Source organism: Oryx dammah, unplaced genomic scaffold, assembly GCF_014754425.2.
Source record: "Oryx dammah isolate SB20612 unplaced genomic scaffold, SCBI_Odam_1.1 HiC_scaffold_28, whole genome shotgun sequence".
NCBI classification, from domain to species: domain Eukaryota; kingdom Metazoa; phylum Chordata; class Mammalia; order Artiodactyla; family Bovidae; genus Oryx; species Oryx dammah.
In genome coordinates this window covers 83,844,178-83,871,607 of record NW_024070212.1, presented here as the reverse complement: position 1 = coordinate 83,871,607, position 27,430 = coordinate 83,844,178, and the positions used below count along the sequence as shown (strand labels likewise).

Genomic DNA, 27,430 nt, shown 5'->3' with positions numbered 1-27,430 from the left:
AAACCAATACAGAATTGTAAAGTAAAATAAAAAATAAAAAATAAAATATATATATATATCCTCTCTTCCCCTTAAATGTTCTCAACGCAATGAAAGCAGAGTTAGCTTTGGACATGATTTAACATGTTAGTCCTATCCACCCACCACACCTGGCACTTGGAAGACAGCCTTCAAGAGCTCCCATCACTCTTAGATTAAGGACACATCACCTGGCCCTGTTGGAGCCACTGTCCTTCTACCTGCACTCCCACTACATCAAGCCTCTTTCAATTTCTCAATCTGTCATTTGTCCCCACTCCTTTCCATGCCGTTTTGCATGGCAGCCTCTGGGTATCTTCATGCCAATGAGTACTTGCTGGAGTTACCAGTGTGTTTGTCCCTGCTCTGAGCAACAGCTGCCCCCTACCTTTCCAGGAGACCCTCCAATACTAGCAGGTAGGTCTGGTCCAGCCTCTTATGAGGTCACTGCTTTTTTCCCCTGGGTCCTGGTGTGCACACCACCTTGTGTGTGCCCTCCAAGAGTGGAGCTTCTGTTACCTCCAGTCCTGTGGAATTCCAGCAATCAAACCCTGCTGGTCTTCAAAGCTAGATTCTGTGGGGGTACTTCCTCCTGTTGTCAGATCCTCAGGCTGGGGCACTTGACATGGGGCTCAGGACTTCCACTTCTGTGGCAGAATTTCTGTGACGTAATTGGCTTCCTGTTTGCGCACTGCCCACCCAGTGAGTATGGGACTTGACTTTATCCTAATCATGTCACTCCTGCCATCTTGCTGTGGCTTCTTCATCTTTGGATGTAGGTTATCTTTTCTGGTAGGTTTCCTTTTTTTTTTTTGGTCAGTGGTTGTTCAGAAGATATTTGTGGTTTTTATGTTTGCATAAGAAGGTTAAGTTCAAGTCCTTCGACTCCACCATTGTGAGCTAATCAACCAGGACCTAGCTTTCTGTGACCTAAGTTTTACCCAATTTGAGGAGCATTCTCATTGTGTATCCTTCAGCAAGTACCTGCCTTTCCTCAGCACCCAATGCCCCATCTTCTTTTCCTCTGCATTTAGTCTAGTATCACTTGCTCACAGAGGGTTTCATGCAGAGGCCTGGAAGCCAGTGCTTCAGAACACCTCTGCTTGGGGCTGTATGGAGAAGCACTGCACATGCCATCCCTCAGGTAATTATTCAAGCTGCTATTAAAAATCAGTTTTACTTGGCTCCCTGGGCTTGCAGAACGCTACATCAGAAAAGAAAACTTGTTATAACCAGTCTATTGACTTAGAATGGTTATCGGGAACTAAATTAATTGCTATGAATATACAAAGATAACCTGTGAAGTCACTTAGACTTCAGATTTCACCCACAAAATGGTCAATCAGCAAGAAAATAGTAAACGCAATCATTGCAGGAATAGCTGCTTTTCCCAGCTCTGGAGGATGGGGACAAAGGGGAACACAATGGGGAAGTTCCTACTGTTCTGCCTTGATATCAGCCCCAGGTTCCACACACAGAGAAACTCAGACAAACTGCAATGGATCCACAGAGATGGACCAAGGGGTGAGAACTGTGAATGCGCAGTGTGCAGAGAGGGCATTCGGGGGCACAGGAGAGCTATCTGCTGAGATCCTAACAGTGGTGGGCAGAATGAGAGCAGAATTGCCTTTGTGAGGACAGGGCCCCACAGAGAATAATTGCAGGGAGACTTTTTTAAAAGGCAAAGTAAAGTAACCTCTGAGGAGAGAACTTGGTGTAGAGCAGAAAAAGATGACCCTGGGAATCAGAAAAACTCTGTTTCTGGAACCCAACTGTGGTAATTTTGTAGTTGAGAACTCTTTAAAAGACTAGTAACTCTCTCAGCCTGAAGTTCAAATTTGTAAAATGAGGATAACAAAATTATTTTGAGGACCGATAAAGATATTTTGAGAGAATCTGAACAGTCAGTGGCACATGGTGTATGTGTGTTAGTTGCTCAGTTGTGTCTGACTCTGCAACCCCCATGGACTGCAGCCTGCCAGGCTACTCTCTCCATGGAATTCTCCAGGTAAGAATACTGGAGTGGCTATCATTTTCTTCTCCAGGGGATCTTCCCGACCCAGGGATCAAACCCGGGTTTCCTACATTGCAAGCAGATTCTTTATAGTCTGAGCCACCAGGGAAGACCAATGCCACATAATTACTGCTTAAAAAGCACACGTTCCTTTCTCTCCTTTTCTGATATTACACAGACTTGGATTGTTTTCCCTTGCAATGCAGTCCCATCAAGGGGGTGTACATCAAAGCTGGAAAAATACATTTGGGGATATTATGTTAGAAACATCACTTTAATGTGATTTTGGTTCAGATGGTCTCAAATATTTATTCCTATTTCAAAATTCTAAACCACCAGGGTTGTGAAGCAGAATTTTCCAACATACATGTGGCAGGTCCCTATCCTGTGAGAAGCTCTCCCAAGGCAAAGAAAAGGACCTCATGGCAAAGTCTGACTGAGAATTGCTGCCTGCTGTCTCCCCACAGGAATTAACGATGCACATCACATATTAGAACACTGAGATATCTCAAATCTAAAACAGCAAGTCTTGCCTAAACATGTTTGACCTAGGAATCCCCTTACTTTACCACAACGTCTATTAACATTTTTTTGAACTAGCATTCTAAAAACCCCACAGGGGGGAAAAATTCTATTACATCAGCAATAATATTAATATATCTCTCTCCCTATTTAAGTGCTTCCCTAAGACAAGAAAATATGTCACATTTCCCACTGAGACTCCAAACATTTACAAATATGAACTTGGAAACCTGAGGCTATGAGTGAGGCCCTAATTACCTTGGGCAGGTGGTATCCAGCCAGGGTGGTGTCCACTGCCACCTCCCGGGGCACGTTCAGAGGGATGATGTTCCCCTTCTCAGCACCTCGTGGATGACAGCGTTGGTGTAGGGCATGGACTTTTGCGCGGACATGCTTGGTTTTTGAGATTGGCCAAGCACTCTATCAATCTCAGCTTGGACTTTTCCTGGAAAATAAGAGGAGGTTGTATTATTCTAGTATTCCATAATTTTTCTTAAGCCTGGTTAAGCTAAGGAATGGAATAACCAGGATCAAAATGGCTATTTTAGGTTCTCCAGACTAACTCTTCAAGGAGGTTATGTGAGTAGGAAGTAGGCCCTGGTGTGAGACAAATCTGGTGGCAAATTCTTGCTGGACAACATTCCTGCTGTGAGTTCCTGAAGCTCTTTGAGCCTCGGGTTCCTCTTCTTAATAGTAAGGATAAATCAAATAGCACCCTTTAGGAATACTGAGATTTACATGAACTAATTTAGGGAAGTATTCTGACCTGACCCAGGCCACCCCCTGATGTGCTCACCTTGGATTTCAGGATACAAGGCCATATAGAGCAGTCCCCAGTGCAAGGTGGTTGAAGTTGTCTTTGTTCCACCAAAGAAGAGGTCCAGGGTATTGTAGATAAGGTTTTCTTCATGAAAACATGAAGCAGCATTGCCATTATGCTAGAAAGCACAGTGATTATTGGTTTATTGAGATGGTTCTTAGTTGCCACAACACAAGGGGCTTCATCCTAGACAGAACATGGGAGGAAAGACCACTCCCTCCCCAGGATTAATGGCTTTCCCTTTGGTCATCTCAGGAGGCAGAGACTTATTACTCCAGTATAATTAGCATCCTCTTGCCCCTAGTGGTAGAATCTTCTGTTAGCTCTGGTGGATGAAAATTGAGACAATAAATTTATTTTACTTCCATAATTTGGGAGAATCTATTATTACACTGGAAAAACAGTCTTGAGTTCCAATGTTAGCCACATCATTCACTATCTATACAACTTGGCCCAGGTTACTAAACCTCAAATTTATCAGCCTGTCTATGCTTCACTTTCCTGATTCATAAACTAGAAATAATAACACTCACCCCTGAAAGTTATATTGTAGATTATGTGAGTAGAAAGGGCACATAACAAATTTTCAACAAACGTTTGTATTGATACCAGCAAGAATAAAATGCATTTCTCTAAAGTACAACAATTCTCACATCTCCCCAGTTAAACTCTGATTCTAACAGTCATTCCTCATGGCACCCCAGCATCTTTACCACCGTCCTCCAGGAGCTTCAGTGTATCAGTGTGGCTCTGTGTGTGATCCCACACCTGCACACCTCATAGCAAGTGAAGTCCCTTTCTCTCAGGAAGAATCAATGCCTCTATTAATGTTGTAAGAGTAAGGTGAAATAAGAGAGGAGATGGAAAAAAAAAAGCACCATTCTTTCAACTCCAGGAGAAGGAATGAACAATCTAATGAGACAAAAATGATAACACTGATGCAGTGATGAGTATTACCCAAGGGGTTCACTATGTTAAATGATATACATCCAAACTGGCCTTTTTCTTGCTTCTCCTATATAGTATTGGAAAGTGATGATATGAGGATGTGGGAAGAGGCACATGTCCCTCCGCGTGAGGCTTAACTCTGGCCTCTGCTTCAGCTTCCCTTGTGTTCTGTACTGGGGAGCTAAAGAAAGGGGTAGGAGATTGGGCGTTGGCCCAAGTAATAGTGAAACAATGGTTCTCCATCCTTTTGTGCACAGGCACCTCAGACTCAGGGAGAGGAGAGACTGAACAACGAAAAGGCAGGCTTTGGGCTTTTCAAGTCAATTACTCTTACACGAATATTGTTATTTCTAATTGTATCATCAATTCTGAGCTAATGATATTTCTAAACTCTATATCCTTCCCTTGTGGTGGGCTGAAAAATGAGCCACAGAAATGTCCATTTTTGTGGGAAGATTATCCTGGATTATCCCAGTGTTTCAATTATAATCACAAGAGTTTCTATAAGAGGAGGCAAGAAGAACATAAGGAGACCACATGAGGATGGTGGCAGAGGAGAAGATATATCAATGGTTTGGAAGATGGAGGAAAGGGCCCTGAGTCATGGAGTACAAGCAGCCTCTAGACGCTGGAGAAGTCAGTCAATACATTCTTCCCTAGAGCCACTGAAGGAACCAGCCCTGCCAACACCTTGCCTTGATAAATGTGGGTCTATTTAAGACCCTAAGTTTGATTTGTCACAGCAGCGTAAGAAACCAGAATCCTTTCACTTGTTCTTTAAGAACCCTACTCAGGATAACACTTAGGTTCTCTCACTTTTTCTATTTCCTGGAGATAAGCATCAATGAAGTCTTTTGCTTCAGCAGGATTCCAGTCTCTCTTGTGGTTTTCAATCACACCAGCAATAAACATTTTCAGTTTCTCCCATTTACTAAAGAGTGTTTGCTGGGGACCCAGAAGGAAATTCATTATCCTTGGAAAGACACTGTAGAGCTGATGGAGAAAACAAAAGTCATGAAGACAAGCGGGTGCCAGTTTTCCACTCTTGAAGACTAAGAAACTATTGTGTCTTTATATATATTTTCTTTGCTTGCACTTAACCCTTTGAGTCACCCTTGATTCATCTTTTCTGTCTCAATCCTCTTTTCTCTTGGCAAAGTATTTTAGCACTTCTTCCAAAATATAACCAATTTCAGACCACTTCTCACTACTCTATGTATTTGTCATTCTAGTGCAAAGCACCAACATTTCTCACCTGGATGCTGTAAAGCCTCCACCATTTCCCTGATTCTCTCCTTAACCCCCTTCCCAGGTGATTTTCCACTCAGGTGCCAGAGGGACACTTTAACAGTTTAATAAATCATTTCACTGCTTATCCCTCAATATTTCACTGACTTTCCATGACATTTCAACAAATTCTACATTCTTTTCCTGATCTGGAGCTCCACATGAGCTGGCTTCTCACCCTCCTGTCCCCTCTTCTGCTATCACTTGCTGCCATCTTATTCTCTCTTAGTCTTTCTAGTCCAGCCCCTTTGGTCTCTGTGATAACCTCACGGATGATACTGTTTAGTCCTTTGCATTGGCTATTCATACAATCAGATTGGTCTTCCTCTGAAATCTGTGCAACACTAGCCTTTTACTTCATTCATGTCCACATAAGTGTCACTTACTTGGACCTGTCTTACCTGGTATCCTCTGATTAGCAGCACCCTGGGACCCTCCTCCTATTCCCTTATATTGTGTTACTATTTGTTCATGGCAATTGTCTCGTGTGTGTGTGTGTGTGTGTGCGCGTGCGCGCATATGTGTGTGTGTATCTTTGAGTGTGCATAAAACAAGAATATTCATGGCAGCTTTATTCATAATATCCCTCAAATTAGAAATCCCTCTAATTAGAAATGTGTTTATCAATCCCCCAAGCCATTATTCAAGAGAATAACAATCAGTGTCACATTCATGAAGTGGAAACCTGTGCAGAGTAAAATAAGAGGAACTAACAAATGAATGAAAACAATGTGCTGAGGGAGAGTCAGGCACAGAAACACACATGTGAGGATCATGGAGGTGTGGAGCTAGGGAGGAATGTGGAGAGGAGAGACTCAAAGTGACGGCAATACTGTTTTTTAAGGAAAAGAACGTAAGTGCATACGTGTCTGTCATAACAAATTCTGTACTTTAAATGACTGTAAGAAATGTTTTTTATCGATAGTAAATAATTAATGTGTGTGTGTTAGTAGCTCAGTTGTGTCTGACTCTTTGTGACCCCTTGGACTGTAGGTCTTCAGGCTCCTCTGTGCATGAATTCTCCAGGCAAGAATCCTGGAGTGGGTTGGCATTCCCTTCTCCAGGGGATCTTCCGAACCCAGGGGTGGAACCTAGGTCTTCCACATTGCAGGTAGATTTTTTACCATCTGAGCCACCAGGGACAAAAACACTAAAGTCAACATTGATTTTAAACAAGTTTGTGGTGAAGTCAGTTTCAAAGGTTGCATTTTAGCCTAAAAGAAAAGGAGGACCACCTCATCTGCATCTGAGATTAGCCCAATGTCTTTATCCAAGAGAGGTGAGAAGGGGCTCATCTGGCAGCACACTTATGTCCTCAGATGCATCACCTCTTCAAACAGCTTCAGCATCTCTTGGAACTGATCATCCTGGTAGTCAAACCGCTCCCCAAAGGTGATGGAGCAAATAATATTGGAAACTGCATTGTTGATTGTGAAGTGAGGGTCGAAAGGCTGTCCTGGAGGCAGGAGAAGAGATACAGCCTTCAGACTGGTTTCTATTTTCCAGAGAACCTACTCTACGTGACATATGACACACTGACTACAGAATCACATCTGAGACTGTGTCCACAGCTCCCTACACAGGGTCTGACACACAGCAAGTACTTAGTCAATATCTGGGAAGTCAAAGTGATGACCAGGATCTAAAACCAATAGTAAGTTTTAATACCCCTCTTCTTCTTAATTTTTGACCCCCATGAGGGCAGGTCATGGTTAGCTGTTCACTGTCATTCCCTCAGTGTCCCACACAGTGCTGGGCACAGGACAGGCTCATAGGCTCTAACTGAGCATCTGATTAGTGAATGAATAAACCATAGTCACTACACCTGTCCTAGGACCTGATTACCGTTCTCTCCTATTTCCTGGATGAGGTAGGCAGCCTCTTCCTGAATGCGTTCCTTTAAGCTCTTCTTTCCTAAACCAAAGTTCCTCAGAGTTGTCAGGGCAAATCTTTGTTCGTTCCAGACATGGCCACTGGACATGATCAATCCTGGGAAAAGAAAGCTAACATTAAAAAAAGCTAACAAGACCCCACTAAGGATAATGTACCAGATGGAGGAAAGGAGAAGGGCTTTAAGGTGCTTGAAAACTATTCAGAGAAATAATTCTAAAGCAATAGATATAATCACTTGAATTTACTGATTGCTTGTCATGATGGACATGCTAGCATTTTTAATGCATTGTGTAATTTAGTGTTCACAGAAACTTTCGGAGGTAGGTACAATCAGTAGGCCAAACCAGCCGCCTAACTTTGATGATGAGAAAAATGAGGCACGGGAAATAAAAGGAAACTCTGCAAGGTCACAGAGTAGTAAGCAGCTGAACAGGCATTCAAATTCAAGTCTGCTTGACTCCAAAGCCTGTCGTTTGATTACTTGTCTCATAAGAATATTTAATTACTGGCTATGCTACAAACCAAATATGAACTTATGGATTAGAAGGAGTCAATACTCATAAGCAGAAAAGACCTTAAAAATCTTAAAAGATAAATGAATCACTCTAGATAACAAACTGTGGACACTGTGCAGAAAGAACACCACAGGCAAAGGAAAACAATCTGTATGGTGTGTGCGGTTGAACTTCAATGATTTTATAACACAGAAGAGGTCACCATCCTCCCATTTCTTCATTCTAGAGCACTCTTCAGCTCCTTCTAATGTCTCCTTTCACTTCCATCACTTTAATGAAATGGCCCTCCCTGCTGTTCAATTCAGGATCCTTTTCAACCCCATCCTAATGAGTCAGCAGATGAGATCCTTTCTTTCTGAAACATTCTCTGCCAGTGGAGCCCAGGACACCACACTCTCCATAATTTTCTGGTAATTCTTTGACTTCAGAGAAATTATCATGCCTTAGGGTAACTATCTTCTACTAGGTCTGAAGCTTCCTCTCTTTAGCCTATCTTCCATTTCTAGGAAATCTCAATTTCTAAAATTTCAAATCACATCTACTGACAGTAAACACCTATTTTCTGCCTCTCAGCTCCAGACAGATGTACAATTCTCTGCTTGACTCTCTTGGCTTCACACTCAGCATATTCATGACTGAATTCATGATTTGCTCTATACGACTCCCTACCCAGCCCAGCCAACACTTTGCCCCCTCCACATCTCCCTTCCTTCCTTTATCTACCCACTTGGGTGTTACCTCAGCACCTCATTCTCCCTCTCTCTAGGTCATCATGTCCTATTGGAGTTGCCTCCTGAGTAGCTTAAATTCATATATCTTCACAGTCACTCTCCTGCTCTAACCTACTGGACTGACATTTCCTGCCACTTCCCTCTTCTAGGCCAGCACCTCTTCTAGTCTAAAAGGCTGAAATGGTTTCCTACTTCCTTTATTCCATTCTTGACACTGAAGTTTAGAGAAGTCTTTAAAATGTACCATATAAATATGATGATTCCTTTCTCTAGTTAAACCATTCAGAACCTCCATTGTTATTAGGATAAAAAGTAACATCCTTAAAAAGAACTTGCATGACCTATTTCTGGCCAAACTCAGCAGCTTCATCTTCCTTTAATTATCTCCATTTAATCCCTGTGCTTCCTGCACTGGCCACCTTTCAATTCCTCAGTTCACTGTCCATCTTCCCATCTTGGAAACTTTTACATTTTATCCCCTCTGTTGCATTTCTTCATCACTTTATTAAATGTCATTTACTTATGTAAGTTTTTCCTGAGTCTCAGGATTAGATTCAGTTCAGTTCAGTCATTCAGTCGTATCCGACTCTGTGATTCCCAAACTGCAGCACACCAGGCCTCCCTGTCCATCACCAACTCCCGGAGTCTACCCAAACTCATGTTCATTGAGTCGGTGATACCATCCAGCCATCTCATTCTCTGTTGTCCCCTTCTCCTCCTGTCCCCAATCCCTCCCAGCATCAGAGTCTTTTCCAATGAGTCAACTCTTCACATCAGGTGGCCAAAGTACTGGAGTTTCAGCTTTAGCATCAGTCCTTCCAATGAACACCCAGGACTGATCTCCTATAGGATGGGCTGGTTGGATCTCCTTACAGTCCAAGGAACTCTCAAGAGTCTTCTCCAACACCACAGTTCAAAAGCATCAATTCTTCGGTGCTCAGCTTTCTTCACAGTCCAACTCTCACATCCATATATGACCACAGGAAAAACCATAGCCTTGACTAGATGGACCTTAGTCAGCAAAGTAATGTCTCTGCTTTTGAATATGCTATCTAGGTTGGTCATAACTTTTCTTCCAAGGAGTAAGCGTCTTTTAATTTCATGGCTGCAATCACCATCTGCAGTGATTTTGGAGCCCCCCAAAATAAAGTTTGACACTGTTTCCACTCTTTCCCCATCTATTTGTCATGAAGTGATGGGACCGGATGCCATGATCTTCGTTTTCTGAATGTTGAGCTTTAAGCCAATTTTTTCATTCTCCTCTTTCACCAAGAGGCTTTTTAGTTCCTCTTCACTTTCTGCCATAAGGGTGGTGTCATCTGCATATCTGAGGTTATTGATATTTCTCCTGGCAATCTTCATTCCAGCTTGTGTTTCTTCCAGTCCAGCATTTCTCATGATGTACTCTGCATACAAGTTAAATAAACAGGGTGATAATATACAGTCTTGACATACTCCTTTCCCTATTTCGAACCAGTCTGTTGTTCCATGTCCAGTTCTAACTGGTGCTTCCTCACCTGCATACAGATTTCTCAAGAGGCAGGTTAGGTGGTCTGGTATTCCCATCGCTTTCAGAATTTTCCACAGTTTCTTGTGATCCACACAGTCAAAGGCTTTGGCATAGTCAATAAAGCAGAAATAGATATTTTTCTGGAACTCTCTTGCTTTTTTGATGATCCAGCAGATGTTGGCAATTTGATCTCTGGTTCCTCTGCCTTTTCTAAAACCAGCTTGAACATCAGGGAGTTCACGGTTCACGTATTGCTGAAGCCTGGCTTGGAGAATTTTGAGCATTACTTTACTAGGATGTGAGATGAGTGCAATTGTGCGGTAGTTTGAGCATTCTTTGGCATTGCCTTTCTTTGGGATTGGAATGAAAACTGACCTTTTCCAGACCTGTGGCCGCTGCTGAGTTTTACAAATTTCCTGGCATATTGAGTGCAGCACTTCCACTTCATCTTTCAGGATTTGAAGTAGCTCAACTGGAATTCCATCACCTCCACTAGCTTTGTTCATAGTGATGCTTTCTAAGGCCCACTTGACTTCACATTCCAGGATATCTGGCTCTAGATGAGTGATCACATCATCATGATTATCTGGGTGGTGAAGATCTTTTTTGTACAGTTCTTCTGTGTATTCTTGCCACCTCTTGTTAATATCTTCTGCTTCTGTTAGGTCCATACCATTTCTGTCTTTTATCGAGCCCATCTTTGCATGAAATGTTCCCTTGGTATGGCTAATTTTCTTGAAGAGATCTCCAGTCTTTCCCATTCTGTTGTTTTCCTCGATTTCTTTGCATTGATCGCTGAAGAAGGCTTTCTTATCTCTTCTTGCTATTCTTTGGAACTCTGCATTCAGATGCTTGTCTTTCCTTTTCTCCTTTGCTTTTTGCCTCCCTCCTTTTCCGGCCGGCACACTAAGCACAGGCGGCCGCGAGGAGCTACCCCACGTCCGAGGTCAGGGGCAGTGGCCTAGAGTGCCAGGCTGCAACGGCACAGGAACGGCCAAGAGGAGCTACCCTGAGTCCGAGGTCAGTGGCGGACAGGAGGAGACACATCACGTCCGAAGTCAGGGGCGGCGGCCGGGAGGAGCTACCCCGCGTCCGAGGCCAGTGGCGGCCCAGAAGAGACACCCCGCGTCCGAGGTCAGGGGCAGCCGGGAGAAGCCACCTCTCGCCTGAGGCCAGGGGCGGTGACCCTGAGGAGCCACGCCGAGCCCGAGGCCAGGGGTGCCAGCTGGGAGGAGCCACTCATGCCCGAGGTCAGGGCCCGCGGCCGGGAGGAGCAACCCGGGGAGCGGTGGCTGCGCAGGTGCAGGAAGGCCTAGCAGAGCTATCCCATGTTGAAGGTCAGGAATGGCGGCGGTAAGGAGATACCCCTCGTCCAAGGTAAGGAGCAGCGGCTGTGCTTTGCTGGAGCAGCCGTGGAGAGATACCCCATGCCCAAACCTAAGTAAGACGGTAGGTGTTGCAGGAGAGCATCAAGCCCATTAGATACCCGTAATAAGTGAACCCTGCTCTTATCTTCATAACACTGAGGCCTTAAATTATTAGTGTAATTTACACTGTTTTTCTTAATAGTATGTAAGTTATAGAACAATCAAGGATTTTGTATGTTCTCTTTACTGTTCTGTCATTGGTGCCTAGCACTAGGTACATCTAGCTATCATGGAGTGAATGGATGTAGAGTTAATAGATTAAATGTTTCAAAGTGAAACATTTGAAAAAACAGGGGGGCAGGAATATGATGAGCCTGGTCCTTGGGATTATGGGAGACCCTTTCATGGACTATAGGAATATCAGACATACATTGTTCAAGAAACTTACCTTTATTGTTACAGATACGTTTTTCAATAGGGATCGAGGGGCGGTTGGCAAAGTTTTGGTCTTGGTGGACAAGGGCTTCTTTGATTAAGGGCAATCCAGTTATAAGAACCAGAGAAGGCAATGGCATCCTACTCCAGTACTTTTGCCTGGAGAATCCCATGGATGGAGGAGCCTGGTAGGCTATATATAGTCCATGGGGTCCCTAAGAGTTGGACACGACTAGCGACTTCACTTTCACTTTTCACTTTCATGCATTGGAGAAGGAAATGGCAACCCACTCCAGTGTTCTTGCCTGGAGAATCCCAGGATGGAGGAGCCTGGTGGGCTGCCGACTATGGGGTCGCACAGGCTTGGACACGACTGATGCGACTTAGCAGCAGCAGCAGCAGTTATAAGAATGGAACGGAATGTACCAAAATTGATGCTAAAATCATTTCCATATTTCTTCACGAACTGAAAAATAGAAGAGCCACAGTTGAATAGACATATGTCTCTGAATCCTGGAATGGAGGGTGTGTGGAGCTGGCAGGAGGCTTGTATTGAGGGGAGTATGTGTTAGTCTGTCTGTGTACCTTGAACTGTTGCAAATATGTCTACTTGTTTCCATTTTTTTTTCTGCTCTTAACTAGACTACACTATAGGACATAGACATTCATTATACACACTCATTCATATGTTCAATGTACTTGAATTGGGTGAGCACATGTGTCCTGAAAATAAGGCAAAAAGAAAAAATAAACAAGGTCTCTAACCTCAAGTCCATGTGACTCACCAGAGAAGGCAGAGATATGTTAGTGAATTCTGGGGTAGGGAACAGGGACTTCCTAGTAAATCAAATCTACTAAACTAGGAGAGAATGTCCCCTTACTCAGCAGGCTGTAGGTGACAGAAATTTCATTAGAGGAATTATGGAGGGGAGTACACTAGCTGTGGAGACATGTGGAAATCTTAACTCTGTGGTTGACTAGCTGTGAGCACTTAGAAAAGCTACTTCGTTTTTTTATAAGCCTCACCTTCCCACCTATAAAAGGTAGAAAACTGTTCTTCCTTCAAACTTTATGTAAGGGGGAATTCCCTGGTGGTTCAGTGGTCAGGACATCAGGACTCAGGCCTTCACTGCTGAGGACCCAGGTTCGATGCCTAGACAGGGAACAAAAGTCCCACAAGCAGCATTGTGTGTTCCCTTCCCTCCAAAGAAGTTTCTGTGAGGAAGAATGAGAACAGCAATGTGAAAGTCACTTTGTTCCCGGGTCCCTGGCAGAGAGCCACTGGAGCCTCTGTGGAATGAATGGACTCTGTGTGCAAAGGGATGTGGAAGCCCTTGTTCAAAGGGACAGATAGGACTTTCTTCTGTCTCAGTTTCCAAATGAATAAAATGAGAGCTATTACAAATTCCCATCTTTAGGATTCTGGTGATGGCAACCATAATACAAAGAATAAGAAAATTATTTATTTTTATTGATATATTTGGGAGTGCATTTCAGCAAAAAATTCTAATAAGGTATTGACAAAGAAATGGAGGGAAAGTGGCTAGAGAGTGGATGAATGAAGTCCATGAGGCAGTCAGGTCAGACAAGTGATGCCACATTTATAATCAACAATTGGTTTTTCCTTGAGTTGGTTACTATACATTTTTGAAGAAAAGAGGAGGAGGGTAGATATAGAAGTAAGCACTGGCTATGTGCTAGTTTACCCTGGGGTAAACTGATATTCACAAACTTGTTTGGTTCCTATAACACCCTATAATGTATTCCTAGTTTTCAGAACATGAAGCACAGAGATTTAGTGCCAGGTTGGTGGGCATAAAGTAGAGCTCTAACCCACTCTGTATGTCTCATCCTTAAATGAAAGCATGGAGAAAGCATATTATCCCTCTTTTCTGCTGAGTGATGGAACTCCCTAAGGATAAACTGGCCACATTACTTTCCAATTAACTTCCAATGGGACGTGAGTAGTGTTGATGTGTGCATCTTCTGGGTCGTGTCCTTAAAGGAAAGCTGCTTCTCACCACCTCCCACTTTCCCCTTTTCATGGTACAGAACTCACACATGTTGAGGGGTGTGGGACCAGAGCGGCAAGATAGAAGCACTGAGTATTTGGATAACCTTGTTCTTCCCTGGTGGCTCAGACGGTAAAGCCTCTGTCTACAATGTGGGAGATCTGGATTCGATCCCTGGGTTGGGAAGATCCCCTGGAGAAGGAAATGGCAATCCACTCCAGTATTATTGCCTGGAAAATCCCATGGACAGAGGAGCCTGGTAGGCTACAGTCCATGGGGTTGCAAAGAGTCGGACACAACTGAGCAATTAGGACAAGGACTTGTGGAGCAAAGCAGCCTTGCTATCCTGGTCTTCCTGCCCATATCTCAGCTTATTTGTTTAGAGAAATAAATTTCAATATTTTCACACCACTGTATTTTGGGATCTTTCTATTACAAGTAGCCTAATTTATATCCTCATAATACATTTATCCTCCTTATATATCACTTCCCATCCTTAGTCCAGTTAGATTTTTTCCTTATTCACATATATGTTCCTATAATAAGCCATACAGTTATGGTAGAGAATGTTTCAGAAATGGGGGAAATAAGGAAGGTTCCACTTATGTCAAACATATCAACCAGTTTCTTCACTGCCTTCTCACTTTGTTTTAGCTCATGTTACCTCCCCGTGTAAAAATCTACTGTCCACTTTACTCCATATAGCCACTTGCCTCACAGTTCTTTCAAGTTCAAGCAAATTCATTCCAACATTCTACAGAGATTATCCCCATGGCTTCTCATTCACAGTGAACCCACCTAACACCTCATTTGGTTACCATAAATTTATACCACACATTTCATCATATACTCTCTTGTACTATGCCTGTCGTATGATAAGCACCTCATAAATATCTATTGGATAAGTGAAACTCTGAATAAATCAATTATCTGCTAACTATCTCAAGAAGTGTCAGGCAACATAAGTAGAGACTGGGGGTAGGAGTCAAGTCCTTGTTTGGCCATTATCAATTTTGAATATCTTACACAAATCACTTGACAGTTTTCAGTCAGTTTTCTCAGCCCAAAATGGAAACAACACTAGACGACGTAACAAGCTATATATGCATAGACTGTAAGCTTCACAGGAAGCACTTAAAGCAGAATGCAAAGAGATGTACTAAAAAACACTACAGATACATTAAAATGGGGTTCTTACAAAATATTTAAGTGACTCACAGAAAGACCAGAAATGAGAAATAGAAAACAAAGTGAAAAATAGAATATAAATAATAAAATGTCAGACTTAACTGTTGACACATAAGAAATTGTGCTAAATATAAAGGATCTAAGTTCACCAATAAAAGAGAGATTGGCAGAATGAAAAAAATAACCCACCTATATGTTATATATAAGAACTCATTTCAAATATAGTCATATAAGTAGGTTAAAAATGAAAGACTGGAGAAGCATATGCTATGCAAATACTAATCAAAAGAGAGGCGCTTAGCTATACTATATCAGGTAGAGTTCAGGCAAAGGAAATCATCAGGGATAAACAGGGAGGTTATCTAATAATTAAGAGCCAGTTCACCAAGATGACACAGCAATTTTAATGTGCATGTGCCAAATAAAAGAGATGTCAAATATACAAAGTAAAATGACCCAAACTGACCAGACTGACCAGACTTATAAGCCACTCCTAGTAATTGATAGAATTAGTAGATAAGAAGTCAACAGGAGACAGAAACACTGAATGATACACTCATTTCTTAAGGTCTGACACAGTACAGAATACTCCAAACAACAACAGCAGAAGACATATTTTTCAAGTATCTGTCATGGGTCATAAAACCAACCTTTACATATTTGTTCAAAGTTGAAAATCATACAATATATATTCTGTGACTCTAAATGAACTCCAACTATAAATCACGAACAGAAAGAAAACAAGAAAAGCTTCCAATACTTGGAAACTAAACAACACAGTTCTCAAAGAAAGGTACAGGTTTAGCATCTTAGCTTTAAAATTCTATATACTAATCCATTAAGATGTATTGTCTATTATTTTATTTTTCTAAATTGATCTGATGGATAAGAGTTTATTCAAAATAGAAATAGCAATAATGTATTTAATGATTCTAGCTTAGAGATAAGTGATACGAATGATGCAGTGTTGGAAAGGACAGAAGGGAGGAATTAGGAAAATTCTGTTACAAGGTACTTGTACTACCAATCAAACAGTGTAGTACTAGTTGAAGATGGGTATTTGAATCAGTTGGAAATGTATGCTGTAAGGCAACCACTGAAGGTTTAAAAAAGAAATATAATTTATATGCTAAGACAGAAGAGAAAATGGAATTATAAAAAATTCTCAGAACTAGGGGAGAGAGAAAAAGAGTTAAAGACAAAAAGAAACAAAAATCGAATAGAAAACAATAATGACTATGGTAGATAATAGTCTGTATCAATAACCACATTAAATATTAATATTCTAAACAAACTAGTTAAACTGGCAGAGTCCATAAAAACACCAAGACTCATTTCAGATGGCTGTTGTCAATGAACAGAAACACAAATGATCTTTGTAGGTTGATTTCATATCCTGCAACTTTTCAGAATTCATTTATTATTACTAAGTTTGTGTGTGTGTGTGTGTGTGTGTGTGTGTGTGGCATCTTTAGGGTTTTCTACACTCAATATGCCAGCAAATTTGGAAAACTCAGCAGTGGCCACAGGACTGGAAAAAGTCAGTTTTCATTCCAATTCCAAAGAAAGGCAATGCCAAAGAATGCTCAAACTACCACACAATTGCACTCATCTCACATGCTAGTAAAGTAATGCTCAAAATTCTCCAAGCCAGGCTTCAGCAATACATGAACTGTGAACTTCCAGATATTCAAGCTGGTTTTAGAAAAGGCAGAGAAACCAGAGATCAAATTGCCAACATCCATTGGATCATCAAAAAAGCAAGAGAGTTCCAGAAAAATATCTACTTCTGCTATATTGACTATGCAAAAGCCTTTGACTGTGTGGATCACAAGAAACTGTGGAAAAATTCTGAAAGAGATGGGAATACCAGACCCCTGCCCTGCTTCTTGAGAAACCTACATGCAGGTCAGAAAGCAACAGTTAGAACTGGATATGGAACAACAGACTGGTTCCAAATCAGGAAAGGAGTACGTCAAGGCTATCTATTGTTACCCTGTTTATTTAACTTATATGCAGAGTACATCATGAGAAATGCTGGGCTGGATAAAGCACAAGCTGGAATCAAGATTGCTGGGAGAAGTATCAATAACCTCAGATATGCAGATGACACCACCCTTATGGCAGAAAGTGAAGAAGAACTAAAGAGACTCTTGATAAAAGTGAAAGAGGAGAGTGAAAAAGTTGGCTCAGAAAACTAAGATCATGGCATTCGTTCCTGTCACTTCATGGCAAATAGATGGGAAAACAGTGGAAACAGTGGCTGACTTTATGTTTTTGAGCTCCCAAATCACTGCAGATGGTAATTGCAGCCATGAAATTAAAAGACGCTTACTCCTTGGAAGGAAAGTTATGACCAACCTAGATAGCATGTTAAAAAGCAGAGACATTACTTTGTCAACAAAGGTCCGTCTAGTCAAGGCTATGTTTTTTCTAATAGTCATGTATGGATGTGAGAGATGGACTATAAAGAAAGCTGAGCACTGTAGAATTGATGCTTTTGAACTGTTGTGTTGGAGAAGACTCTTGAGAGTCCTTGGACTGCAAAGAGATCCAACCAGTCCATCCTAAAGGAAATCAATCTTGAGTGTTCATTGGAAAGACTGACATTGAACCCGAAACTCAGGTAATGGAACAAAATGGTGAATATGTTGTTCAATAAACTTCTTGGTGAAAATGAAAAATATGTCCTTTATTTTTACTTAAAACACAAAGGAACTTTTTGGCCAACTAATAATTAGAGACCGAAATATTGTTGTTCAGTCACTAAGTTGTGCCTGACTCTTTGCGATCCCATGAATTGCAGCAATCCAGGCTTACATAAGTAATCCTCTGCCGTTAAAGGACAGAACCAAGAGGAGGAAAATCGGCAAGGACAAGTTGAGCCATAGACCATTATCTGGATCTAGTTGACATTTATAGAACTCCTCAGGCAACAAGAGCAGTATACACATTATTCTCAAGTTCATGAGAAACAGTCATCAAGATGGACCACATTCTTATAAAACACTCTTTATCATATATTAATATAGAAATCACACAAATTATGCCTTCATAACAAAACAAAAGTGAAAGTGAAACTCTTTCAGTCGTATCTGACTCTTTGCGACCCCATGGACTATAGAGTCCATGGAATTCTCCAGGCCAGAGTACTGGAGTGGGTAGCCGTTCCCTTTTGCAGGGTATCTTCCCAACACAGGGATCGAACCCAGGTCTCCCACATTGCAGGTGGATTCTTTACCAGTTGAGCCACAGGGGAAGCCCAAGTGAAAGTAAAAGTGGCTCAGTCGTGTCCTACTCTTTGTGACCCCATAGACTATACAGTTGATGGAATTCTCCAGGCCAGAATACTGGAGTGGGTAGCCTTTCTCTTCTCCAGGGGATCTTCCCAACCCAGGAATTGAACTGGGATCTCCTGCATTGCAGGTGGATTCTTGACCAACTGAGCTATCAGAAGCCCAATAACAAAATGGAGCTATAGAAAACAATAAAAGAATAGTAGGTAGAAAACTACAAGCTCCTTGGATATTGAACACCTCACTTATAAATAATCATGGCTCAAAGAAGAAATCTCAAAGAAAAAATAAAAACACCTGTAAACAAATGGAAATATAACTTGTCAAAATGTGTGGATGTAGTGAAATCAGTGCTTTTAAGAAGCACTTGGAATGTATACCATTGAATACATATATTAGAAAAGAAGAAATGTTGAAAATAATAGGTAGAATAGAGGTAAAAGCTTTTACCTCATGATTCTGGCAAAAGAAGAAAATATCAATTCTAAAGAAAGCACAAGAAATAAATAATAAAAATTACAGCAGCAATGAATGAAATTGAAAATAGGAAAACAATACAGATAATGAACAAAACCAAAAGGTTTTTTTAAAAAAGATTAAAAATATTGGCAAACATCTCAGCAAGTTAACAGAAAAAGAGAGAAATGGTGTAAATTACTATCATAAATGAACAAGCATCATCACTACTAATCTCATGGACATTATAAGAAAGCAATATTATGAACAACTCTATGCCCACAAATTTGATAACCTAGATGAAATGGGCCAATTCATTGAAACACACAGTCTACAAGAACTCACACAAGGAGAATAGGCCTGTATCTATTAAAGAAATAGTATAAATAATTAGTAATGTTTCAAAAGAGAAAGCACCAGATCCAGAAGTTTTCACAGATGTATCCTACCAAACACATAATTTAAGAAGGAAATTATAGCGAGCCTCTACAATCTCTTCCAGAAAAATCAAAGCATGCAAAATACTTCCTAATTCAGCCCATGAAGCCAGCTGGAACAACTGGACATCCCAATGCAAAAAATCAGTCTAGACACAGAACTTACACTTTTCACAAAATGGATCACAGGCCTAAATGTAAAACTCAAACCTATAAAACGTCTAGAAGATAACAGGAAAATATCTAGATGAACTTGAGCACTTGTCACTGATTTTCAGTACAACAAATGTATGTTCTATGAAACAAGACTAAGTTAGAATTTTAAAAGTTCATTAAAATTAAGAAAAATTCATACTTACCGGAAAATGTACTTTTGAAAACTTGAGGAACTTCATGCCATATTTCTTTCAGAGTAGCTGTTCAGATAACTGTGGTTAAGAACTTCCACTGGAATGTGTCCAGAGGAGACTGATTAGCATGGATAAGATTCCCAACTTTTACTGAAAGCAAAGTAGATATCAGATAATATATTTCAGAATGTTTCCCTTAATCTAATTTAATTCTTGCAACTTTCTCTATGAAGTGAAATTCTTCTTCTTTTACAGTTGGTCCAAAAGAGAGAAGTGTTTTTGTCAAAGCTTACAAAGGCAGAATAGACACAGTCAAAATAGAAACCTGGGTCTTTTTACTCAAAGAACTTTGTTAATTATTTTCAACTATGACTTAAAAGAAAATGGTCTATCAGTTCAATTCAGTCACTCAGTCATGTCCGACTCTTTGTAACCCCATAAATCTCAGCATGCCAGGCCTCCCTGTCTATCACCAACTCCCAGAGTTCACTCAGACTCACGTCCATTGAGTTGGTGATGCCATCCAGCCATCTCATCCTCTGTGGTCCCCCTTTCCACCTGTCCCCAATCCCTCCCAGCATCAGTCTTTTCCAATGAGTCAACTCTTCGCATGAGGTGGCCAAAGTATTGGAGTTTCAGCTTTAGCATCATTCCTTCCAAAGAAAACCCAGGGCTGATCTCCTTTAGAATGGACTGGTTGGATCTCCTAGCAGTCCAAGGGACTCTCAAGAGTCTTCTCCAACACCACAGTTTAAAAGCATCAATTCTTCGGTGCTTAGCTGTCTTCACAGTCCAACTCTCACATCCATACATGACCACGGGAAAAACCATAGCCTTGACTAGACAGACTTTGTTGGCAAAGTAATGTCTCTGCTTTTGAATATACTATCTAGGTTGGTCATAACTTTTCTTCCAAGGAGTAAGCATCTTTTAATTTCATGGCTGCAGTCACCATCTGCAGTGATTTTCGAGCCCCCCCAAAAGAAAGTCTCACTGTTTCCACTGTTTCCCCATCTATTTCCCATAAAGTGATGGGGCCAGATGCCATGATCTTCGTTTTCTGAATGTTGAGCTTTAAGCCAACTTTTTCACTCTCCACTTTCACTTTCATCAAGAGGCTTTTTAGTTCCTCTTCACTTTTTGCCATAAGGGTGGTATCATCTGCATATCTGAGGTGATTGATATTTCTCCCGGCAATCTTGATTCCAGCTTGTGTTCCTTCCAGCCCAGTGTTTCTCATGATGTACTCTGCATATAAGTTAAATAAGCAGGGTGACAATATACAGCCTTGACTTACTCCTTTCCCTATTTGGAACCAGTCTGTTGTTCCATGTCCAGTTTTAACTGTTGCTTCCTGACCTGTATATAGGTTTCTCAAGAGGCAGGTGGTCTGGTATTCCCATCTCTTTCAGAATTTTCCATAGTTTATTGTGATCCACACAGTCAAAGGCTTTGGCATAGTCAATAAAGCAGAAGTGGACGTTTTTCTTGAACTGTCTCACTTTTTCAATGATCCAGAGGATGTTGGCAATTTGATCTCTGGTTCCTCTGCCTTTTCTAAAACCAGCTTGAACATCTGGAAGTTTGAGCATTACTTTACTAGCATGTGAGATGGGTGCAATTGTGCGGTAATTTGAGCATTCTTTTGCATTGTCTTTCTTTGGGATTGGAATGAAAACTGACCTTTTCCAGTCAGCAGCTATGAGATAGGGTACCAACTAGTGCTCAACATTACTTATCATTAGGGAAATGCAAATGAAGATGACAATGAGCTATCCTTTCATTCTTGTTAGAATGGCTATTATCTAAAAGACAAAAGATATTAAGTATCAGAGGGTACGTGGAAAATAGGGAACTCTTGAACACTGTTGGTAGGTAAGCAAACTGGAAAACAGTATAGAGATTATTTAAAAAAATTTTTTTTAATTAATTAATTTATTTATTTTTAATTTTTACTTTACAATTCTGTATTGGTTTTGGCATAGATTGACATGAATAAATCAACTGAGCAACACAACCAAGCAACTGAACTGAACTGAACTGAACTGAAAACCTCTGTGTGAATTACAACAAACTGGAAAATTCTTCAAGAGAAGGGAATACCAGACCACCTTACCTACCTTCTGAGAAATCTGTATGGTGGTCAAGAAGCAACAGAACTGGACATGGAACAACACACTGGTTCCAAATTGGGAAGGAGTTTGTTAAGGCTGTATATTGTCATGCTGCTTATTTAACTTGTATGCAGAGGACATCATGAGAAACGCTGGGCTGGAGGAAGCACAAGCTGGAGTCAAGATTGCCAGGAGAAACATCAATAATCTCAGATATGCAGATGACACCACCCTTATTGCAGAAAGTTAAGAGGAAATAAGGAGCCTCTTGTGAAAGTGGAAGAGCAGAGTGAAAAAGCTGGCTTCAAAATCAACATTCAAAAGACAAAGATCATAGCATCTGATCCCATCACTTCATGGCAAATAGATGGGGAAACAATGGAAACAGTGACAGACTTTCTTTTTTGGGCTCCAAAATCACTGCAGATGGTGACTTCAGCCATGAAATTAAGAAGCTTCCTCCTTGGAAGAAAAGCTATGACATAGCTAGACAGCATATTAAAAAGAAGAGACATTATTTTCCTGATAGAGGTCTATATAGTCAAAGCTATGATATTTCCAGTAACCATGTATGGATGTGAAAGCTAGACCATAAAAAAAACCTGAGAGCTGAAGAATTGATGCTTTTGAACTTTAGCGTTGGAGAAGACTCTTTAGAGTCCCTTAGACTGCAAGGAGATCATACCAGTCAATCCTAAAGGAAATCAGTCCTGACTATTCATTGGAAGGACTGATACTGAAGCTGAAGCTCTAATTTTTGGCCACCTTATATGAAGACTGACTCATTAGAAAAGACCCTGATGCTGAGAAAGATTGAAGACAGAAGAAGAAAGAGATGACAGAGGATGAGATGGTTGGATGGCATCACCAACTTGATGGGCATCTTTGGGCAAGCTCTGGGAGTTGGTGATGGACAGGGAGGCCTGGCATGCTGGAGTCCATGGGGTCACAAGGAGTCAGATATGACTGAGTGACTGAACTGAACTGATATGTATAAAAAGGGCTTCCTGGTTGGCTCAATGATGTAGAATCTGCCTGCCAATGCAGGAGACACAGGAAAGGCAGGTTCAACCCCTGAGTCGGGAAGACACCCTGTAGGAGGAATACTGGAGTATACTCCAGTATTCTTGCCTGTAGAAACCCATGGACAGAGAAGCCTGGCAGGCTACAGTCCATGAGGTTGCAGACTGTTGGACATGACTGAGCAAGTGAGCATGCAAGCATATATATCTAAATATTTCATATGTTAAGTAAAAATATATACACCTACTGTAGGCAATGACTTGACTCCCTTATAAGAAACGGGAAGAAATTTGAAACACAAGTTTCATCTTCCTAAGAACAGAAAATATAGATTGGAATTTGGGATGATTGATATGGACCAGTGTCCCTCATCTTCAGTGCCCTTGTCCTTTTTTCTTGGTTGCTTTGAATAAGCAGGCTTAAGTTAGATCACGGAGAGAAGATCTTGATGTGCAGGTAGACTCTGAGTTCCCAGGTCTAACATGGAAACATCCAGGAAGCCATTCTTGTTTCTTAGTCATCTGCCAGCTCCCACCTCCTGTCTGTAAACACACAGGGGCCTGGGAAGTGGCTCCTCTACTGGACCCCTCCCTTGTGCACGTCCTCCAGTCATGCCTGACCTGAACACATTTCTATACCACTCAGGTATCCTGAGTGCCCTGCTCTTCATCTACTTGTAAGAGGCTAACATCCAGCGTAACTTTAAATAACACAGAAGCCCGTGCATGTCGGTGTCTCTAATGCTGATAGCAGTGAGGGAATATTCACAGCCCAGGGTGCTTTTCAGGAAAATATGTCTCATCCGCATGTCACAGAGCACGTCATATGCTGCCACAATATGTATCAGACACAGACACAAAGAAATAGGGAAAGGGGACCTGGAGGTTCCAAAATAGATGATGAATAAGGGAGTTACAAGAGTGCCGAAAACAACCCTTGTGTGATGCTTTTACAGGTTGAGAGTTCATATTTTACAATCTCTTAATGAGCTTTGCACTAGATCTGATAGACAGAGTGCCTGCTGAACTATGGACAGAGGTTCATGACATTGTACAGGAGACAAGGATTAAGACCATTCCCCATGGAAAAGAAATGCAAGAAAGCAAAATGGCTGTCTGAGGAGGGCTTACAAATAGCTGTGAAAAGAAGAGAAATGAAAAGCAAAGGAGAAAAGGAAAGATATTCCCATCTGAATGCAGAGTTCCAAAGAATAGCAAAGGAGAGATTAAAAAAAAAAAAAAAAGCCTTCCTCAGAGATCAATGCAAAGAAATAGAGGAAAACAACAGAATGGGAAAGACTAGAAATCTCTTCAAGAAAATTAGAGATACCACGGGAACATTTCATGCAAAGATGGGTTTGATGAATGACAGAAATGGTAGGGACATAACAGAAGCAGAAGATATTAAGAAGAGGTGGCAAGAATACAAAGAAGAACGATACAAAAGAGATCTTCATGACTCAGATAATCACGATGGTGTGGTCACTCATCTAGAGCCAGACATCCTGGAATGTGAAGGCAGGTGGGCCTTAGAAAGCATCACTACAAACAAAGCTAGTGGAGGTGATGGAATTACAGTTGAGCTAGTTCAAATCCTGAAAATTGATGCTGTGAAAGTGCTGCATTCAATATGCCAGCAAATTTGGAAAACTCAGCAGTGGCCACAGGACTGGAAAAGGTCGGTTTTCATTCCAATCCCAAAGAAAGGCAATGCCAAAAATGCTCGAACTACCACACAATTGCATCTCACACGCTAGTAAAGTAATGTTCAAAATTCTCCAAGCCAGGCTTCAGCAATACGTGAACCGTGAATTTCCAGATGTTCAAGCTGGTTTTAGAAAAGGCAGAGGAACCAGAGATCAAATTGCCAACATCTGCTGGATCATGGGAAAAGCAAGAGAGTTCCAGGAAAACATCTATTTCTGCTTTATTGACTATGCCAAAGCCTTTGACTGTGTGGATCACAATAAACTGTGGAAAATTCTGGAAAAGTTGGGATTACCAGACCATCTGACCTGTCTCCTGAGAAACCCATATGCAGGTCAGGAAGCAACAGTTAGAACTGGACATGGAACAACAGACTGGTTCCAAATAGGAAAAGGAGTACGTCAAGGCTGTATATTGTCATCCTGCTTATTTAACTTATATGCAGAGTACATCATGAGAAACACTGGGCTGGAAGAAGCACAAGCTTGAATCAAGATTGTTGGGAGAAATATCAATAACCTCAGATATGCAGATGACACCACCCTTATGGCAGAAAGTCAAGAAGAACTAAAGAGCTTCTTGATGAAAGTGAAAGTGGAGAGTGAAAAAGTTGGCTTAAAGCTGAACATTCAGAAAACGAAGATCATGGCATCTGGTCCCATCACTTCATGGCAAATAGATGGCGAAACAGTGGAAACAGTGTCAGACTTTATTTTGGGGGGCTCCAAAATCACTGCAGATGGTGACTGCAGCCATGAAATTAAAAGACGCTTACTCCTTGGAAGGAAATTTATGACCAACCTGGATAGTATATTTAAAAGCAGAGACATTACTTTGCCAACAAAGGGTCTGTCTAGTCAAGGCTATGGTTTTTCCAGTAGTCATGTATGGATTTGAGAGTTGGATGGTGAAGAAAGCAGAGTGCCAAAGAATTGATGCTTTTGAACTGTGGTGTTGGAGAAGACTCTTGAGAGTCCCCTGTACTGCAAGGAGATCCAACCAGTCCATCCTAAAGGAGATCAGTCCTGGGTGTTCATTGGAAGGACTGATGCTGAAGCTGAAAATCCAGTACTTTTGCCACGTCATGTGAAGAATTGCTGCTGCTGCTGCTGCTGCTGCTGCTGCTGCTGCTGCTAAGTCACTTCAGTAGTGTCTGACTCTGTGAGACCACATAGACGGCAACCCACCAGGGTCCACCATCCTTTGGATTCTCCAGGGAAGAACACTGGAGTGGGTTGCCATTTCCTTCTCCAATGCTTGAAAGTGAAAAGTGAAAGTGAAGTCACTCAATGGTGTCTGACTCTTAGCGACCCCATGGACTGCAGCCTACCAGGCTCCTCCGTCCATGGGATTTTCCGGGCAAGAGTACTGGAGTGGGTTGCCATTGCCTTCTCCAATGTGAAGAGTTGACTCATTGGAAAAGACCCTAATGCTGGGAAGGATTGGGGGCAGGTGGAGAAGGGGATGACAGAAGATGAGATAGCTGGATGGCATCACCGACTCGACGGACATGGGTTTTGGTAGACTCTGGGAGTTGGTGATGGACAGGGAGGCCTGGCGTGCTCCGATTCATGGGGTCGCCAAGAGTTGGACATGACTGAGTGACTGAACTGAACTGAATGAGCTTTGAAGAAAAAAGAGACATTTTACATGGCCAGAAAGTTCAGCTGCACCCCATCCTGGGTCCCTAAGCTTCCTGGTAAATAGTGGTCATACTCTATGTTGCTCAGATGATAAAGCCTCTGTCTACAATGTGGGAGACCCGGATTCGATCCCTGGGTTGGGAAGATCCCCTAGAGAAGGAAATGGCAATCCACTCCAGTACTATTGCCTGGACAGAGGCAATGGACACAAAATCCCATGGACAGAGGAGCCTGGTAGGCTACAGTCCATGGGGTTGCCAAGAGTCGGACATGACTGAAAGACTTCACTTTCTTTCCTTTTTTCTATTTGGGTCTGGGTGTCACTTCATCTATTCCGCAGGATGACTGTCGATGGGTTTTCCACTGATTCCACAGGGAGTTGGTAAAGGCTTGTCCTTCTAGAGTCATGCAAAATGTGCAGCAGAGCAGGAAGGGATCTCAGAGACGTCTCAACAAAACTATGTATCTTCCAGTTTAGGAGACCGAGCACATGATGAAAAGCATTTCGGGCAATTCTCAGTCTACTAGGGAGATGACCTGATTGGGGTAAACAAGAGTGGAATACAAGGTCTCACATGTTTGGGAAATTCAAGTTCTGTTTGATTCCTTTGGATCTCGAAGTCTCTTTTGTGGTGCTTTCCAGAGATGCAGCTCTCCAGGAGATTACAAAGAAAGTGCATTTGGGTAGCAGCTGGGGCTCTCACTTTCTACTCTAGTGCAAATCCTCCCCATGCAGTTTAGGAAGCACCACCATTCCTCCTGGACTTTCAGTTGGCTCTGACAGACTCAGGCTACCTTCAGTCAGATTCTCTCCCTCTGTTTCTCTTGCTCTCTACCCCTCCTTCTGTCTCTCTTTCTAATGCTGCCCAGTGATTTAGCTTTTCTCTGATTAACAAGCGACAAAAAGGAAAAGCCCCATGTCCTCATGGCCCCGTTCATTCTGAGCTATTTAAATCCTTTAATTTTAACAGTCTTAGGAAAAAAGGCTTTCTACAAGGTTTAGTACAGTTTGTCAGATTTCATTGTATGTCTACTTGGGTTGGTATCCGAACCCCAGGGACTCGGTGGGAACTGGCCCTCTAGTTGGTGCCATTTTCTCCCCTCAGTGACCCCACAGGAGGGGTGAGCACGATTCCTGCATCTGT

At 41.7% G+C, this 27,430-nt stretch overlaps 1 protein-coding gene across 1 annotated transcript in view; it reads right to left on the bottom strand.

Annotated features, from left to right (window-relative positions):
- Window positions 1-27,430, bottom strand: part of LOC120856578 (cytochrome P450 2J2-like) — a 46,909-nt gene that overhangs the window by 7,182 nt on the left and 12,297 nt on the right. The window contains 8 exon segments of the mRNA XM_040231936.1: window positions 2,813-2,889; window positions 2,892-2,999; window positions 3,351-3,492; window positions 5,139-5,319; window positions 6,909-7,065; window positions 7,455-7,598; window positions 12,074-12,183; window positions 12,474-12,573. Of these exon segments, the coding sequence (XP_040087870.1) occupies window positions 2,813-2,889; window positions 2,892-2,999; window positions 3,351-3,492; window positions 5,139-5,319; window positions 6,909-7,065; window positions 7,455-7,598; window positions 12,074-12,183; window positions 12,474-12,573 (1,019 nt within the window).